The 19,527-nt window shown below is 44.6% G+C and overlaps 1 protein-coding gene across 1 annotated transcript in view; it reads left to right on the top strand.

The window, feature by feature from the left end:
- The window catches only part of EXOC4 (exocyst complex component 4), a 572,497-nt gene that overhangs the window by 471,012 nt on the left and 81,958 nt on the right, over positions 1-19,527 (top strand). The window contains exons 12-14 of the mRNA XM_061638085.1: positions 6,620-6,756; positions 15,948-16,103; positions 17,331-17,509. Of these exons, the coding sequence (XP_061494069.1) occupies positions 6,620-6,756; positions 15,948-16,103; positions 17,331-17,509 (472 nt within the window). The remainder of the gene's footprint in view (positions 1-6,619; positions 6,757-15,947; positions 16,104-17,330; positions 17,510-19,527) is intronic.

The following is a 19,527-nucleotide window of genomic DNA, read 5'->3' as shown; positions in this document are numbered from 1 at the left end:
CTGAGCCCTTCCTTATGAGGGAGCATCCCCTTCTTCCCTTTAGCTGCAGATACTTTTCTCTGTGCTGCACCCTAAAGGCACAGGAGAAGCTGAAACTAAGCCGATTTGTAGAGAAACTTGTCAGCCTAATTGATTACTGCGCGGCACAGGCTGCTGACGACAGGTGAAATGGCATGGAGTGGAACAAATCTGTATGTATCGCACATTCCCGCTGGGTCGGGCCATGGCTCCTTCCTCTGACATGTTGATTTATATATTTGCAGCTCCCTTCCCTAATGAATAGTGCCCCATCACAGGTCACTGGAGCCCCCTGCTGTATAGACCCCCATCAGCACCACATCAAGGGAATGAATCATGTTTTCCAAAGCCTTATGCAGTGAATTTAGCAGTGCTTGAGTACATGCAGGGGGATAGCTGAGAAAAAGTAATTAACAACCCCAAGCAAAGATGGGACACTCCCTCCACAAAAAAAGTGTTCCAGCAGAGAAATGCAATATATAGGGTGCTGCTTTCTGTGAAATTTTAATGTCTAGTCTGCTTGAATTTTGAAACCCACCATCATAGTGATGGGCTGAAATACTTTCATCTGTCCTGCATGGTTTTGCTATGTGATGAACCTAAAATGTCTGCAAACCAAATTGAAAATCAGACGCTTCCTCACTTCCTATTCCTCTTGTTTCATCCAGGAAATCATTCCAAAGTATGACCCAGACACACACACCACACACCATTTTAACCTTTACAGTGCCCTTTATTTTTATTTTTCCTATGTGCCATCTTCCCAACTTAAAAAAAAGCATGTCTAAAAGAGCACCTCCCCCAATATCAACCATCTCGGATCCCACAATCAACAGGGGAGGCCCTATTTGTGGTGCCACTGTTAAGTGTTGCGCTGGGACAGGGCCTTCTCAGTGGCAGTATCCATGTATGGAATGCCCTCCCTGGTGAGGTGCATCTGTCTCACTCATTATTGACTTTCAGGAGGAATTTAAAAACATTCCTGTTCACCTAGGCATTTGATGGCTGAAAGATACTTTTCCTGGCAACCTTGTATCATTTGCCGGGAGGGTGTGTGACTGTTTTACATGTTGTTAGATATAATGTTTTCAAATGTTTTAAATCTTTTAAAATACTTTTTTACTTGGTTTTTTAATTGTATTGTTTTACTTTTGGTGTTTGCTGTCTTCGGCTCCATTGGGAGGAAGGACAAGATATAAATTCAGTGAACACATAAAATAAAATATGTTGGCCCGTGAATTCCAACTGTCCACCCCGCTCCTCTAGCGACCATCAGCAGTGTGTTCCTGCCTCTGCCATTCTGCTGCTTGCAATCTCACTGTCCATCTTTTTCTCCCAACTTTTTCTGTGTGCACGGGGAAGGATGAGAGAATAGGTGCCCAACCTGATCTGGAGGAAGCACATATTGAGATTTCCCAGCTGGCGGGTACATGAGCAAGTCATTAGGAGATGCTGCAGAAGAACCAGGCAAGAAGCAGCAATCTGATTGCAAAAAACAAAGCAACATGATCCCCTGTTGCAGCTAACTCTGGCTGGGAGAGGAACCTCACATTGGTTATTCTGGCAGCCAGAACCCATCCCTGTAGTACTGCAAGACTCTGAAGTCTCCTCCTCCTCCTCCCTGACACATGTGCTGTTTGGGGCTAGGATTCACTCCACGAGTGCAGTACGATAGAAGGCATGCACTGCAGCATTGAAAGGGTGTGTGGAAAGCAACACCAGCTTCGGTTTTAAAAAAAGAAATATAAAGGAAATGGTTCATGAACTCATGCAGCGGTAATGGGCTGGATGCAGGCCAGTAAATTGAGGCTGAATCCAGACATGACAGAGGTACTGTGGGTGGGAAGTTCCTGGATCTGGGATGTGGCAGAACAGCCAAATTGAACCTTTGAAGGAGTAGTCTGAGGGTGCTCCTAGAGTCATCATTTTATTTCAGGCCCAGGTGTCCTCAATGGCTAGGAGTGCCTATGTCCAGCTTCAGCTGGTGCAGCAACTTCTGGACAGAGTTAAATAGCCTGGTTGCAGTTACCCATGCTCTGGTAAACTTTAGGTTGGATTTTTGTAACATGCTGTGTATGGGACTGCCCTTGAAGACAGTTTGGAAGCTGTAACCAATGCAAAATGGGCTGCTGATTAGACACGGGTCATGCTCATGGTCTTGTTATTAACATATAAAGCCCTGAACAACTCGGGACCAGGTTACCTGAAAGTTTTCCTGTCCCTGTATAGACCTGTAAAACCACTTAGGTCATCTGGGGAAAATTTACTTGTCGTACCTGCACCCTACAGAATACTACAGGGCAATGACCTGGAAGCGGGCATTTTCCAGCACTCAGCCGCTGCTCTGGAGTGCCCTTCCCTCTGCCATATGTGAAGCATCATCCCATCAGTTGCTTCAGATGTCTTGTAAAGACACATTCCTTTTGTCCAGACTTTCCTTGTCCCATAAGATTAGGCCTGTTAATATTCAATTTATGTTTATACTTTGCCTAAATTCGTTTTGACACGTTTTACTCTGTAACAAGGTGGCATCATCAAAACCTGTAATGTCTGCAAACCAGACTGAAAATCAGAAGCTTCCTCACTTCCTGTTCCTCTTGACTTGCGCCAAGTCACACTGTTTGCCCTTCTGTCCCATACTTGTCTACCCTGAGAGGCAGCAGTTCCCCAGGAATGGGTCCAGGCAGAGCCTTTCCCATCACCTGCTTTTTTTAAAATGGAGATGCTTTTGGGGATTGAAGCTGCGGCCTGCTGCATGCAAAGCAGAGGCTCTACCACTGAGCTGCGGTCACTCCCAAAACATTAGTTTTGGGTGCAGTAGGGATCTGAGTGGTGGTGTGCCAAACCCATGACATTTGTCAACTGAAATGCTTTTAAAAACAAAAAGGAAGCATGAATTTTGGTCTGTTTTACCTTCTTTGTGAGTCCAGGAAACCAACAACGGGGGCTCAGCTGCATAAACTTAATTTCTTCTTAGCCCAGAGCACATGCAGCACTGACCAAAGGTTCTAAATGGGGCATCTCTCATCTGGTAGGTTTAGCTGGGGAGATCATGACGACACAAAGCATCACTACAGTAACCAATGTACACGGCACACCCATAGTTGGATAAACAAAAAATGGGCTGTTTTTAAGGATGTTGGAAACTCTGTGGATCAATGCCCAAAAGGGCCCATAGAAACTCAGGAATGGGATGCATTAGTCCTTCTGGCTTGGGCCTGCCATGCACAGTTGGTGGCTTGGGGGAAGGGCCATAGCTCAGTGGCAGAGCATCTGCTGTGCATGCTGGAGGTCCCAGGTTCAGTCCCCGGCAGTGTCTCCAGGTAGAGCTGTGTAGATCATATACTGAGCTAGACAGGCTAATGGTACCAGGCATCTTCCTTTGTTCCTATGTTACCAAACAAGGTCCAGCCCATAATCTCTTTAGTGCCCTGGCTAGCCAGGTGCTTGAACAGCCCTCTGCCTGTTGCAGGTCCAGGCAGGCTCCAAAAGCAGGAGCTTTCTCAAGCCCCAGATAGGCCAAGGCTATGACTGATGGGATGCCTTCAGCTCAGAAAGTCATGAGTTGTGTAGGCTATCTGTGGAATAACAACACGTGTGCGGAGCTGAGGTATTTTCCCTCTCCGTATATTCCCAGCCAAGGACACTCTCTGCAAAGTGCTTTTGATGACCGTCAAGCTTCCCTTGGAATAACGTGCCACACATGCAAAGGGCCAAGTTGCAGCATTTAAGCGAGAGAGAGGCTTCCTGGTTGTTGTTTTTTAGCAGCTTGGAAAGCAGAATCAATTCCTGTCACTCACCGGTAAATCTGCAGGAACAGGATTATGGATCTGGGTCCTCCTTGCAGTGCTTTAATCTTCAAATCAATGTTGAGAAGGAAGCCAGGCTTGGGGGAGGGTAGTGGAGAGGCTCTAACTTTGACTCTGATGAGGTTTTGCAACTTCAGACAAAAAAAGTGCCCATCTCTTGCAAGGGAGGCAGTCAGTGGAATCAACTTCATGGGGTACTTTATAATTCAGTATACGTAAACCCAAGCAAGGCTTCAACCTCTTGTTTTTAAGTGCACAGCTCAAGAAATAATCCTGCTAGCCTATGAGGCCAAATATTACCTTACACCATATTAAATTGGTTCGTTGTTGTTGTTTTAAGGTGCCACAAGACTGCTGCTTTTGCTGCAAGAGACTAACACAGTTACCTCTCTGGAAGTTAATTTTACCTTTGGGATTTTGGCTACACCCATGAGAGTGCCTTGTATGAAATAGAAGTGTTGCAGCTAAGGAGGTTGCATGCAAAATGCTGCAAAATCAAGCCAGCTCCCCTTGGGATAACTTGCACGCACAGTTGCTTGTGCGCAGGAGAGGCCCGTGAATGGAATTATTGGTGACCAGGGGGTGGCTTGAGCCACAGGCTATTCAGTGGGGCAGGCAGAAAGTGAGAAAGGGATGTGGAGGTTCTCATGAACCAAATAAAAAAGGGAGATTGTTGAGCTGGAACAGATGCAAAATAAAGCAAAATGATTGGGGGCTGGAACACTTTGTCTATGAGGAAAGGGCGATGTGTGTGTGTTTGTTTATTTGTTGCTGGCTTGATTGTTTTTAGATTAGAAAAAACTGGCAAAAGCAGGGAGCATGATGGAGCTTTATAAAATAATGCATGGCATGGGATAAGTGGGCAAAGACGTTTTTCTTCTCTCGTTGTAGTAGACCTCGTGGTCTTCCACTGAAATCGATGGCTAGAGGATTCAGGACAGCACATAACTAATTTATGGAATTCACCACCCAAAGGTGTAGTGATGGCTACAGGTTTAGATATGGGAAGGGCTGTAGGTTGGTGGTAGAGCATCTACTTTGCATGCAGAAGGTTCCAGGTTCATTCCCCAAAATCTCCAGGTCAGACTGGGAATTTTCCCTGCTGAAACCACTGCCAGTCAGTGTAGACAATACTAAGCTGGATGGACGAATGGTCTGACTCATTATAAGGCAGCTTCCTGTATTCCTAGACAGCTTTAGAAGAGGACTAGATTAATTCATTGTGGGTGGGAGAAGAGTCACATCTCTCAGTGACCACTAGCCATGATAGCTAAATGCTCAGGGACAGCCTGGCCTTGGATTTCATTTATTTGGGGGGGGGACAACAAAGGAGTGTTTTTTGCCTTTGTGTCTTGCTTATGAGCTTCCCAGGAGCATCCAGCTAGCCTCTGTGGGGAATAGAATGGCAGGTCAACCCTTGATCTGGTCCAGTAATGTTGTTCTTATATTCTGATTAGCCAAGGAAGGTATGAAAAGCTGTGCCAGAATGGGAGGTTCCTCTTCAGGCATTTTCTTCCAGGTAGCGGGTGACCATGAGCCGGTGTGGTGTGGTGGTTAAGGTGTTGGACTATGACCTGGGAGACCAGGGTTTGAATCCCCACATAGCCATGAAGCTCACTGGGTGACCTTGGGCCAGTCACTGCCTCTCAGCCTCATGAAAACCCATTCATAGGGTCGCCATAAGTCGGAATTGACTTGAAGGCAGTACATTGACATTTTTTACGTTTAGCTGATGGCCATTCCCAGTGCTGAGAGTCTGAGTAATCTCCATCTCCGGCACCTGGGGGGAACTGGTTGATCTGCCGATCAGTTGCAAAACCTCTTTGAAGCTGAATTGGGGGGGGGAATGCACTCAAGCTGCTCCCACCAGGTTTTACAGTAAAAAAGGAGGCGACTGGCATCATGTGCCTCCATTTTCAGAGGAGAGCAGAACTGGCAGAACAGTGAGTGTGTTTCTACCCTCCCTCTTCATCCCCTCTGGATGCACTGCTGGGCTCCTTTGGAAACCGGCCATTCCCACCTCTTTCTACCAACAAGGCAGTTTCTCTCCAGGGTGTCTGCATTGTTACTGCTATGACCCAGCCATAAACTCAACCACAATAGTTCCTTGTGTTTCTTCACTGTCCATCCAGTGGGGAGTTAGAGGTATGGCGAATGTTTTGGACTGTGCCATGCGAAACACCCTACTTTTTCCATCTCAGCATAAGAGGGGCTCTCTGCTCTGAAATCTCAGAGAGATAGAGATGGATAAGTGAGCCTTTTAAGAAGAACAGGAAGAGCCTGGCTGCTGGATCAGGCCAAACATCTATCTAGTCCAGCATCCCTTTCGCGCAATGACCAGCCAGATGCCCCAGTGGGAAGCCTGCAAGCAGGACCTGAGCATAGCAACCCTCTCCCCACTTGTGACTTCCAGCAACTGGTGTTCGGAGGCCTACTGCCTCCAACAGTGGAAGCAGTAGCCAGCCCTCGTGGCTAGTAGCCACTGATAGCCTTCTCTTCCTCCATGAATTTGTCCTATCCTCTTTTAAAGCCCTCCAAGCTCGTAACCATCACTGCCTCCTGTGGGGGTGAATTCCGCAGCTTAACTATGTGCTGGGTGAAGAAGTACAAAGTCTCTAAGGTTGAGGACAAAACTCTTAGGCGGTTGTATTCAAATTGTTGCATTTAATTAAAACTAACGATGGTATTCTTCGTTTGCTTATTTCAAATGTGCTTAGGCTTGAAAAATGCTGTTCTTGGCTGAGGCTCATAATGATTAGTCTTTTTTCCCCCCTTGTGTGTGTGTGTGACAGAGCACAGTGGTTGTGGAGAAAACCGTCCAGGACCTCATGAATCTGATGCATGACCTAAGTGCTTACTCTGACCAGTTTCTCAACATGGTATGCATCAAACTCCAAGAGTACAAGGACACCTGCATTGTGGCCTACAGGTAAGACTTGTTTGAGGTCAAGGTGGCACCCTTCAGGTGTGTATGTATGGCTAAAGCATTTGGGACTTTCTTGTATGGGGGGGAACAAATAAGGAAAGGCATTTTTATACTTTTTTATTTATGTGTATTTCTAAATCACCAACTCATTAAAAAATCATGGCAGTGTACAATAAAATAATTAGATCATAATTCTATAAAATCATAAAATACAGAACAAATGATTGACACTGAACCAACATGACTAAATAAAATTATGAATGGTGTGGACAAATTTGGTCATGGAGATGTTTTTTCTCCCACTCCTATAATCCTAGAACGTGAGGGTCATCCAATGAAACTAATTGGGAATAGACACAGGACAGGCAAATGAAAATACTTCTTCATTCAGTGCACAATTAAGTTCTGGAATTCACTTCCACAAGCTATTCTGATGGTCATGAGCGAGGATTAGACAAATTCATGGAGGATAAAGGCTGTCAAAGGCTCAGTTGGACTTCCATGTTCAGAGGCAGTCATCATCTATATACTGAGCCCAGTTTGAGTCTTTAAAGTAGTTATGTAGCCATCCACAAACAAATAGTAGGTGTCAACACATTCAGAGTAAAGCCCAAAGTACAAGCATTAAAAAATACAAGGAAAAACCCTAAGGGGGAGGAAACCCCCAAACAGCTCCGCAATATCTTCACAGCTGGGTGGGATGGGGGAACAGAATGGAATGGCTAAAACAGGAGGACAGAGGCACATAGGGCTTATCCACATGGAAGCATAACTTCGTGCTAAAGACTATGTTTTTCCTCTGTTTTCTGTTTGCACTGTCCACAGTAAGGGCTCAATGCTGGCTGCAAACATGGTGTTTTCTAGTCACACTTGAGGGGAAGCATCAATCACGCAGTTTCCTAAAGACCATGCCCTCTAATTTAACATTTCCACTCCCTCTGGTTACCTGGCAACCAAGCATGCTCAGTTTGTTCTACCAGTAAGTTTCATTTAAGAAAACAACAACCCAGAAGTGCAGTTATTTCTATTTTCACTGGTACAATACAGCTGAAATACAAACCTTTGTTTGAGCGGTGTTATATTTTTGCACACAAGTTGGGGGGAGGGGGAACAAAAGGAAGGCACCGTTTGCAGCAACATAAAAAAGGCTTGCAGAATGGGAGAGAGCAGGGGAAGTTTCCCTTCACCTCACAGGAAATGAAATGAAGGAAGGAAGGAGGAGGGAGTGGCCGTGGAGAGGGGAACGATTGACACACCCATTTAAAAGCATCAGAGCAAAGCATCTGCAAGTACTGGTGATATGGAATGAAGATGTTTTTTCCTTCTCTTTTCGGATTATCAGAGGATTGGGTTAGTACAGATTTACAGGGGGAAGACTGCGTAATAGCTTCTGTTTGCCAGTAACATCATATGAACCATGCGAATTAAAAGGGGATGCAAGTAGCACCAAACACACACTAAACCGCTGTGTAGATGAGCCCATAGACATATATAAAGGGTGGAAAGAACCAGCTCATAGGTCACTTGAGAATCTGCTTTTAAATAGCCCTGGAAGTGAAAGGGAGTGCTGTTCACAGGCTTCAGTGGAGAAAGTAAATAATTTAATGCAGCTGGAATTTGGAGCAAAGAGAAGAGTTCCTGCTCTTTCTAAGTCAGTCTTGTTTAGTGTGAAACATTTGTAGAAAAACAACCCTGGTTAATGCAAATTCTAAAGCAGATGCAGTTCATTGTCCTCAAATTGCAGGTTGGAAGTGACTTGCTGGAAGGGAGTGGCTTATGGTATGGCAGCCCTGCAGGGTAACTTACACTGACTACCACATGACAAACTTTGAGTGGTTTACAGAAACCCTGCAGTGTTGTCTGGAGATGTTTTACCCCTATTGCACATTGGAAATTAGGCTGAATCTGAGAGAAAAGAGAGAATTGGTTACAGCAGCCCTGAAATATAGTTCAGTGTCAATATTGCAGATCAGCAGGGAATTCCTTATGTTGTCCCTTGAGATCTCCTACCAGGTCAAATCAAGCACTTAATTGCATGGAGAAGCCTCATGTTCTCTTCATGAGCATGTAGAGACTGCACTTCTTAAATATTCAAAACCTATAAAGAAATACATAACATTTTGCACATGGAGTTAGAGCAAGGACTCCTGTCTTTGATGCTAATCTTTGTTTTTCAACCCCCTCAGCCATAGGCTCAGGTACACACACACACCAGGGATACACTTGTACCCCGAAATGCCAGTTGCCAGGGGGAGGAGCAAACTGCAGGATAAGGCTGCTGCTTTCATGCCCTGCTTGTGAGCTTCCCAAAAGCATTCTGCTAACCTCTTTGAGGAACAGGATGCTGGCTCGGGGGATCCTTGATCCGATCCAGAAATGCTCTTCTTTTATTATTCTGTCATGAAGGTCACTGGGTAGCTTTGAGCATGTGACTATCTCTCAGCCTATTCTACATTGCAGGATTGTTGTGAAGATAAAATAGAATAATCCCCGTGCACACCTTCTTGAATCTATTGAAGGAAGGGCAGGGTACAAATGTGATAAAATACATTTTAAAGAGGGCTTCAAAGCTTAAATCCAGTACTTTTCACCACGCAAAGCTTTTGTTACACAACTGTAAGAGCAAGCCATTTAATCTGGGAACTCTTGTCTCCTTTGAGCTTAGTAAGGAAGGTCTGCATGAGCAAAGGAATTTGGGGAGACAAAACAAACTCTGTGTACTGCAGCCATATCAGTGCTTTGTAAAAGGGTGTTCAAAGCAATCTGTACTGTGAGCCATCTGGGCACATCTCTGGATTTTGCATGTGTTAATGAGCTGGCCCAATAGCCTTGCCTGCTGGACCTGGACAGTGCCCTGTGCGGTGCAGACCTCAGAAATCACCAGCTCTGTTCATTAATACAGTGCATTTAGGCTGCATGCATGCCATGCATTTAAAACACACCGCTTCCCCCAAAGAATCTTGGGAAACTGGTTTTTTATGGGTGCTGGAAATCTGCGAGGGGTAAACTACAGTTCCCAGGAGTCTTGGGGTTGGAATCCATTTGCTTTAAATGTATGGTGGGTATGCAGCCTTAGAAAACCAACAAACTACCACTTATTGTGTAGAGAAAACGAATCCATCTACATAATTTTCATTACCTTTATTAAACAAATGCAGCAAGTTACTTGGGCTTTTTAAAAAATATTAAGTTACAAAGCAAAATGGTTGTCTTCATTCAGGTAAGCTAACAGGCTGTAGGTCAGTGGTAGAGCACATGCTTTCCATGTAGAAGGTCCCATATTAAGCCCTACCTGGGAGAGAACCCTGCAAAGCCTCTGCCAGTCAGTGTAGGCAGTACTGGGCTAGGTGGACTAATGGTCTGACAGTATATAGGGAAGCTTCCCATGTTCCTATGTGGTCACTTCAGGGAAGCCACTTTTACTGAGCTATATGGTTGCATTCAAATGTAGCTAATCAATTAAAACACAGTTAATCAGCTGCTGAATTATCTGTATGTGCTTGGCTGCCCTACTTTTAAGATAACAAGGGCAACTTGAGATGCCAAACTTAGTGAAAGGATAGAAGATCCCCCAGAAATCCAAGTTTTGCTAGCTCTCTTCCCGTTGCAGATGGAAAATAGCAGGGGAGATGTCCCACTGCTTGCTCATCAGATCTTCCTCTTTCCATTTGTGAGTCCCACCTTGTCTGGCAGCTGTGAGCCCTAAAATCCAGATTACATTAAATCACTGCACAGAGGGGAGGACAAACAAGGGGTGCTGTGCAAATGGCATGCAGGGAAAAACCTCTCCGTGCTACAGAGAATGATTTCTCTAGGTTGTTGGCCTCTCTCAAAATCCCTCCTTCCCTGCTATCCTTTCCAGGGAATGGCACCTGCTGCCATATAATTAGGTCAGTTGTCATTTCAGTGACCAGTCCCTGATTACAGGAGGAGGACACGAAAGAGCCCAGAGCATATGCTAGTTGATCGTGCAGCTAGCAGATGCTAGATACAAATAGAAGTCATTAAACCGTTTATGTGACTAGAAAGAGCATAATAGAGGCAAAAGAAGTTCTCTTAATTTTGTGAGTGCGAGAGAAGGGAATGTATGAAGTGGCTGCCTGCTACTGATTCAGACTATTAATTAATCTGGCCAGCAGTTCTTCAGAGTTTCCCGGCCCAGTTAGCTATCCACAGTCCTGAAACGGGAGATGCCAACGATTTGAACCTGGGACTTTTGGACTACAAAGCATATGCTCCACTCCTGATTTATAACACCTCATCATGTCATTTACAGCTGCCTTATACAGAGTCATTGGTCAGAGCTTGGAAAAGTTACTTTTTTTGAACTACAACTCCCATCAGCCCAATCCAGTGGCTGTGCTGGCTGGGGCTGATGGGAGTTGTAGTTCAAAAAAGTAACTTTTCCAAGCTGTGCCATTGGTCCATCTTGCCCAGTGCTGTGTGCTCTGTCTGGGAGTGGCTATCGCAAGACCTTGGCCAGGAATCCTTCTTAGCCCTGCTACCTGGAATCCTTTAGGTCAGGGATGGGAAACCTGTGGCCCTCCAGGTATTGCTGGACTACAACTCCCATCACCCCTGACCATTGGCCATGCTGCCTGGGGCTGATGGGAGTCCAGCAGCATCTGGAGGGCATGTTGTTGGCTGCCCCTGCTCTCATATCTCCTGCAGTGCAGTCTTTTTAGGCACATGCCTTGCCACACAAGAGCCGCTTCCTTGTTGAGTGTCCCCATGTGGCTCCACTAGGAAGAGGCACACTCCAGTATTGCAACACATGAGCAGGTTCAATGGCGTGTCCCTTTTCCCCTGATCATCACATGCCTTATCAATCAGGGCATAAAGGCTGCTACGCTTAGCTCCTCCCCATGTGGTATTCTCTCCCTCTCCCTCTCTCACACGCAGAGCAGAGTAAAATACCATAATGAGGAGGTAACTCGCAGGCTCTCTCCTATCCAAATGTCTTGGACTTTCCTCTTCATCAGAAAAAATGAATGTGTCGAAGGTAGCATGGGTCATTACATCACATTTAAGCTGGTGTAGATGACGCTGATATTCCTGTTCAAGGGAACAGCAAACTGAGACTGGAAACAACGGGAAGTGGCTACAGTTTGCAGGTGGAGCGAATCTTGGCTCGGAACAAGGAGCTGGACTTTATGTCCTTTACCAGAGAGAGGAATGTAATCGAAGGAATACATGCTTCTAAGGAACATCCAATCAATATTATTTATTTATTTATTTATTAAATTTATATCCCACCCTTTCTCCAAAAAGGAGTCCAGGGCGGCAAACAAAACACTAAAAGCACTCGGAAGCAAATTAAAAACAGACTTTAAAATACATTAAAACAAAAATCTTTAAAAACATCTTTTTTTAAAAAAAAAGCTTTAACAACATCTTAAAAAGCAGTTCCAGCACAGGTACAGACTGGGATAAGGTCTCTACTTAAAAGGCTTATGGAAAGAGGAAGGTCTTCAGTACGTGTCGAAAAGATAACAGAAATGGCACCTGTATGATATTTAAGAGGAGGGGATTCCACAGGGTAGGTGCCGCCACACTAAAGGTCCACTTCCTATGTTGTGCAGAATGGACCTCCTGGTGAGATGGTTTCTGCAGGAGGCCCTCACCTGCAGAGTGCAGTGATCGACTGCGTATATAAGGGGGAAGACGGTATTTCTGGTGTGCTGGTCCCAAGCTGTATAGGGCTTTGTACACCAAAGCTAGAACCTTCAACTTAGCCTGGTAGCTAATGGGCAGCCAATGCAATTTTATCAGCAGCAGGGTAACATGTTGGCGATACCCTGCCCCAATGAGCAGTCTCGCTGCTGCATTTTGCACCAGCTGCAGCTTCCAGACCAACCTCAAGGGCAGCCCCACATAGAGCACATTACAGTAATCCAACAGTGGTCAGGCTATCCCGGTCCAGAAATGGCCACAGCTGTCTTATCAGCCGAAGCTGGTAAAAAGCATTCCTAGCCACTGAGGTCATCTGGTCCTCTAGTGACAAGGATGGATCTAGGAGCACCCCCAGACCATGAACCTGCTGTTTTAGAGGGAATACAACCCCATCCAAAGCAGGCAATTGACTAATTATGAACTCGGGAGCCACCAACCCACAGCGCCTCCATCTTGCTAGGATTCAGACTCAGTTTATTGGCCCTCATCCAGCCCATCACCGAGTCCATACAGCGGTCCAGGGTTTGCACAACCTCCCCCAAGTCAGATATTATGGAGAAATAGAGCTGGGTATTGTCAGCATACTGCTGACACCTCATCGCAAATCTCCTGATGACCACTCCCAAGGGCTTCATATAGATGTTAAACATCATGTGGGACAAGATGGTATCCTGCGGCACCCCATAGCACAACTGCCAGGGGGGCAAAAGACAATTGCCCACTGCTATCTTCTGAAAATGGCCCTGCTGGCTCCTTCTGGGGGGAAGGGTGGGATATAAATTCAAATAATAAATAAAACAACTCTAGAGGTAGGTTCTGAACTACTGTAGAGCAGTGCCTCTGATACCCATCTCACCAAATCGGCCCAGAAGAATACCATGGTCATTGGTATCAAAAGCCGCTGAGAGACCAAGTAAGAATAACAGGGTCCGATAAAGGTCATCCATCAGGGCAACCATGGCCGATTCAGTCCCACAGCCAGGCCTGAACCCAGACTGGAATGGGTCAAGATAATCTGCTTCCTCCAAGAATACTTGCAATTGCTGTGCCACAACCCTCTCGATCACCTTCCCTAAAAAGGGGTATTTTCGACTGGGCAGTAGTTGTCACAAACCATTGGGTCCAGGGTGGGCTTCTTCGGGAGCACTCAGATCACCGCCTCTTTCAGGGTGGCTGGGACCACTCCCTCCCGCAAAGATGCATTGACGCCACCCTGGATCCACACAATCGTATATGTGATAACAGCACAGGTTAATATCTAGCAATTTCATTGTGGCCCCAACCACTAACCACCTACTAAGGGAAGTGTCATCTGCCTCACACAATTGTTGCCTCTGATGGCTTCCTCTACACCTGTCCTAACTGCCGTGCTTCCTTATGGTGATGCACGGACATGGATGTGCAGAATATTAACTAGGAAATGTGGAGGCTAGCCCTGGGATTCTAGCAGCTGTCAGAAGCGGCAGAGAAATGGCAAGAGCCATTAAAGGAGTGGTGTGGGAGAGACAGAGACACTAATCGTCTTGGAGAGGTGGCACTCATTGGAGAGCAGAACTGTAATCTTAAAACTGATATCCTCCCACCACCGCCCTCTCAAAGCAACTAGCTATGCATTTTTTTCTCTCCTGTTCCACTAATAGGGTTAATCATTGCCGCCAGCCTGACAATCTAATAATTAGTTCTTGGCTCATTGGCCCACAGACAGAGCCATCTGCGTTGCTGTCTTGTATCTGGCTCCCTGGAGGGGGCTGGGAAAGGGGTGTAAAGTATAAACAGGTGACAGGGCATGGCAGAGAAAGGCCCAACCCCCTTCGCAGCTGAGTGCGCTGAGTGCATCAGACATCTGCTTGAGATGGCAGAGCAGATCCAGAACCTGCACAGCTTCCAAAATGTGAATGGCTGCTAATAGCCCCTGGAAACAAAATAGTAGAGGCGCTTGGGGCTTTGACTAGGGAAATGTCTGGAGGCCGTTGGGGCTAATTGAGACCCAGGTATTTGCTGACAACAGCACTAGTAATCAGTGGCATGGATCCTTCACTTTCACATATAACTTGTCTGAATATGACAGAATTCTTACTCAGCGAGAGATAAAGCAGGGGTTGGTTCTGGTCTGGTGCCCCAAACACATGCCATATGCCTGAGCATTGAGTTACAGGGAGGAGACTGCAGCTCAGTAGTATGGTTTGTATCCAAAAGATCCCAGGTTCAATCTCTGATCTCTCCATCTAAAGCAGGGATGGGAGATCTGTAGTGCAATACACTTGGAGGACACCACATTGGCTGCTTCTGCATTAGAAGACTGCTGAGTTGAGGCTCTCCTTCAGAGACATATTTACCTGCCATATATTATATCGCCCAAACTAAAATCCTAGAGAGGATCAAAAGAGCAACCCTCTATCATGCACCAGGACATCCACTCGCCCGCCCCCGTCAGTCAACACAATCCAAACCAAGGTTTGCTACAGTGGATCACAACCTGGTCCAGGTGACACAGCCAAGCAGTAACAAAAGCTTCTAATTGCGATGGAGTCCTGTATAAACAAATAATAGCACGAACGTATTGACAGTAGCTAATTTGTTGTCTTCCATCCAGGGGTCTCTTTCTTGTTACTTCTTTGGATTATCTCTCTCCTTGAATTATTAGATAATATTTGAAACCATTAAGAGAGTGTTACAGGGGCTTATGTCTGGGAGGTACATAGGATAAAATGAATCTAAGGCTATAGTTCTGAGATGTAAAATTGAGAAGAAAACAGTTGTATCTGTTAGACTGTGACATAACCACCCCAGAGAAGTCCCAGCTTCATTGCTGTTGTCATTTCAGACTTGAGTGGTCAAAGCATACTGGTTAACGTAGTCTAGTAAATAAGCCCTCCATGAGAAAGAAATGGGGTAAATGACCAAATTCTTCTCTTCCTTCAAAAATAGCTATGTTTTTTGGATAGTTTTAACAGAATACTAGGCAGAACCGTTGGGTTTTCTATAGTCTGAGCTGGAGGGTTATTTGTTGTTCAAGACAGCTTTTACTCTTATCTCCTTTTCAATTTTGCGTTGATTTTTGATGCAGCTCAGGGGTTGATAGTTTAGGAAATGGGAAAGCACATTGTTCCAGAGAGTAGTGAAGGTTGAAATGGAGATTTAGGCTCTGGGATCCTGCGGCATTTGAAAATCAAACTGTGTCATTTAGCTTTTGGCAGACGAAACTTTACAGCTACAGAATGGGTTACAGTTACCTCCTACTGAACCAACTTGTTGATTTAAAAGCCTTTACAAACTCTTGAGTTGCAAAGAATTCTTCACTAACACCACTTATTCTTGGTTACACAGAGATCAAAGTTGATTATAACTATCTCTACTGCATGGTGTAGGAACACACTGCTTGCGTCCCACAGTCTGGACACCCATCACATTTGGGAGATGATTCTTATATATATAAGCTGGAATATCGAATAACCAGACAGCCAATGCTTAGGAAATACAGCTTGCTTCTTCCTCACAGCACCTTTGCTAATTTTATTTAGGAACATTGTTCAATCCGATGAAAAGCTGGTCATCAGTGCATCTTGGGCAAAAGACGATGATATCACCAGACTCTTGAAGTCTCTTCCAAACTGGATCAATATGGCCCAGCCCAAGCAGCTGAGGCCAAAGAGGGAGGAAGAGGAGGACTTTGTAAGGTAAGTTCTTCCTAAAATTATAGTAGATGTAGTGACAAGAGAGGGTAGCCTTTCCTTGAGTGGATTATCTTTTCTGTCAGTGTACACATGTACAGCCCTCAGATTCCTTTGAATGTATAGGATGTATTGCTTCAGGGTTGCTTGTTACCAGGAAATAGAGTTCAACTGTGGGAGGTTCCCTTGGGGCATTAATGGTGTGTATTACTTTAGTGGATGACTCAGTGTTTGACCGCCTGACCTTATGATCAATTTTACTAGCCTTCTCTGTCCGACTGCCCAGCCCTTCCCCCTGGGACAGCTGAAAAAGCCTGTTCATGAGCTACTAAGTTGCTTTAGAAATCCCTGGTGATAAATGAGAGGCTTGTTATTACAACTTACCAGAATCCATTAGGAAAATTATGTTAAGGAATTCTTATCCCTTACCATGTTGTCTGGAGTCAGCCCTGGCACAGTGGCGAAACTCCTTCACATGCTTAGAAGGAAGCATGGTTTGCTTTTTTGTTTGTGCCATTTATTTTATTTTCGGTTCCTGCTGGGAGGAAGGGTGGGATATAAATCCAATAATAAATAAAAAATAATAAATATTTTATTTCATTTCATTTTATTAGCATAAGTTTTTTTCTTATAAAAGAATACAACTTGAAGTGATATAACAAAAACAAAGGACCATCTACATCTTTACAATACATACATGTTCTTGTTAGAGGTGTAAATTTTGTAATGGAGTTGTGCCATTTATTAACAGTTTTGAACTAGTGTTACTTGATTTTTAATTTTTGGTTGTAAGCTGCTTCTAGCTGAAAAGTGGGATAAAATCATGTAAAATAAAATAAACTTCAATAAAAATGGGTTGGATCCCAACTTAGTCATGCTTTAGTCCTGCTGAAATCAGTGGGGCAAGTTAATCATGGCAAATCTTAGTCCTGTGGATTTCAATGGGACTGAAGTGTGGCTAACCTATTATTTATTTATTTAATTAATATATATCCCGCCCTGCCTCCCAGAAGGAGCCCAGGCTACAGTAAAGAATGCATGCAGATGAACCTAATCAGAACCACCTGACAGACTGATGTAGGATTAACACGGGCTCAGATCAGGCCACATGTGAAATCCAAGTCCAGAAAAAGCCCTCCAAACAAATCTGACTAAGGCTGTCCTTTTGCTGACTGTGTTGCTGGGTTCTGTGTTATCTGTATGGGCCTTGTGCTATTTTTGTTGTTGTTCTAGGACTGCCTTTGGCAAAGAGTCTGAAGTGCTCATTGGGAACCTAGGCGATAAACTGATTCCCCCACAAGAGATTCTCCGTGATGTCAGTGACCTGAAGGCCTTGGCCAATATGCATGAAAGCTTGGAATGGCTCTCTAGCCGTATGAAGGCAGTTTTCTCCAACCTTCCAATGGCACAAAGTAAGTGATCTCTAGACAATTATATTACTATATAACCACAACCCTACTGGGTCAAATAATACCCACTGTTGCTAGAACTCAGTGAAATCACACAGTGAAACGGATTGATAGTCAATTCAGGACAGAGAAAAGACCATACTTCACATAATGCAACATTTAACTTGTGGAATTCACTGCCACAAGAAGTATTGATAGCTGATACTGCTTTAAAATAGGATTAATTATTCATTTATTTTTAAAATTTATATATTGCCTTTCATCAGAAGATTACAGGGCAGTTTGCAACATAGAACATAATAAATTTATTAAAAGTATTTCTATATTGCCATATCATAGCAATGGGCTCTTTGCCATTGAATTATTATTGCTGAGATTCTCTATCTCTGCGGAGAGAATTTTGAAGTAGCAACTCTCCGCGCCTGGTTTCCAACTCATTCTTCTTCTTTTCCTATTGTTTTTTTTGTAATTTGCTTTGAAATCATCAATAGTGTGAGTGATACTTTTATCAATCTGCTTTCTATGTGAGCTCTTCAAATATGTATTCCCTTTCACAGATGTCAGTGAAGTGTTGATTGTAATAGACCGACAGAAAGCAGCAGAGGGAAATGAGGTGTTGATTGTAAGCAGTGGGGAGGGGGGAGAAGACACTGACTTGATTATCTGCCTTAATCTGCTCTGCAGTGCACTTGAAAAAGAATGTAAACAGGCAGTAAATACAGATTTCAGAATAAAGATTATACCAGTGGAGACTCATGAATAAATAGCAATTCCCTGGAGGTTCTTGGATGCCAGTAATTGGCCTCGGGATGGCACCTCCCTCTGGTACAGCAGGCAGAGTCCACTTCAGATTACCTCATCCTGAGGGGAGGGGCCATCCCTTTCTGTCCAGACCGGCTGAACAAGCAGAGATTAACCTCCACCCCCTTGACCACTCCAACCAAGTGTCAGGGTCCACCTGTTAGTCCCCGACCTCAACAGGTGTGAAGGAAAAAGAATAGATACCGGAACAGGAAAATGCCAGGAAATCCCTGAGTGGCTCTAACTACCACCCCACATGTACATAATAGTACACAATGAATACATACTTAGCAGCAATGTCAAATTATACACACTGTCATCCCAGCAATAAATTCCACAACTCCTGTAAAATACAGAGCCCCATAACATCTTAGTAACGATTTATCTCAGGTGCAACTATAAAACATTAGATAAATTAGATTAGATAAATATTTATGGAGGGCATGTCTCTCAATGCTTATTAGTCATCTTCAGAGGCAGTATTCTTGAATACTGGTTGACAGGGGTTAGGGGTACTGCCTTCATGGCTTGCTTCCAAACTTCCTGGGCCCATCCAGTTGGCCATTTTGGAAAGCAGGACAGCACATTCAACATTTCTCCAAAACCACTATTGGATGGAGATTAAAAAGGGTTCAGTTCCTGACATGTGGGCTACATCAGATTAACAAGACAAGGATGGTGGGAGAGGATGGAGGATTGCTAAAGGGTAACGTGAAAAGGGTAGAGCATGTACAAATACAGGTGAGGATAGCTTGAAAATAAGAGGGGTCTTGTTGAAGACATCTTGGGGCTTTTTAGATTTAAAAAAAAGGGAACTAAAGAGGGGGTCATCATTTAGCTGTATAAAATTATGCTTGGTGTGGAGTGTTGGAAGTGGGGCAAGAGCAACTCCTGTTTTGTTCTTTTGTCTATGTTCCAGAAGGGAGATAGAGCTAGGGTCCTTCAGATGGATAGGCTTGTTTACCTTTACCTGTGATGCTCTGACTGACTTCCTTCTGTCGCTAAACTGTTACGTCTTTAGGGAAGCTTACCTGCCCCTCCTCCTTCTGCCCTTTCCACTCCTTCCTTCTCCGACTGTCCGGAAGAGAGGAGACATCCCTTTGTCTCTGCTCTCTCCAAGCCATGGGGCTAACTCCCACACCTGGGCGTTACGCCTCCAACTTAGTTAGTTAGAACTAGGTTTGCCTTTCTATCTACTATGCATTTCCATAAATAAAGTA

The sequence above is a fragment of the Rhineura floridana genome, chromosome 8 (assembly GCF_030035675.1).
Source record: "Rhineura floridana isolate rRhiFlo1 chromosome 8, rRhiFlo1.hap2, whole genome shotgun sequence".
Taxonomy (NCBI): Eukaryota; Metazoa; Chordata; class Lepidosauria; order Squamata; family Rhineuridae; genus Rhineura; species Rhineura floridana.
Note: the sequence above shows the minus strand (reverse complement) of the source record. Positions and strands in the feature narration are given on the sequence as shown.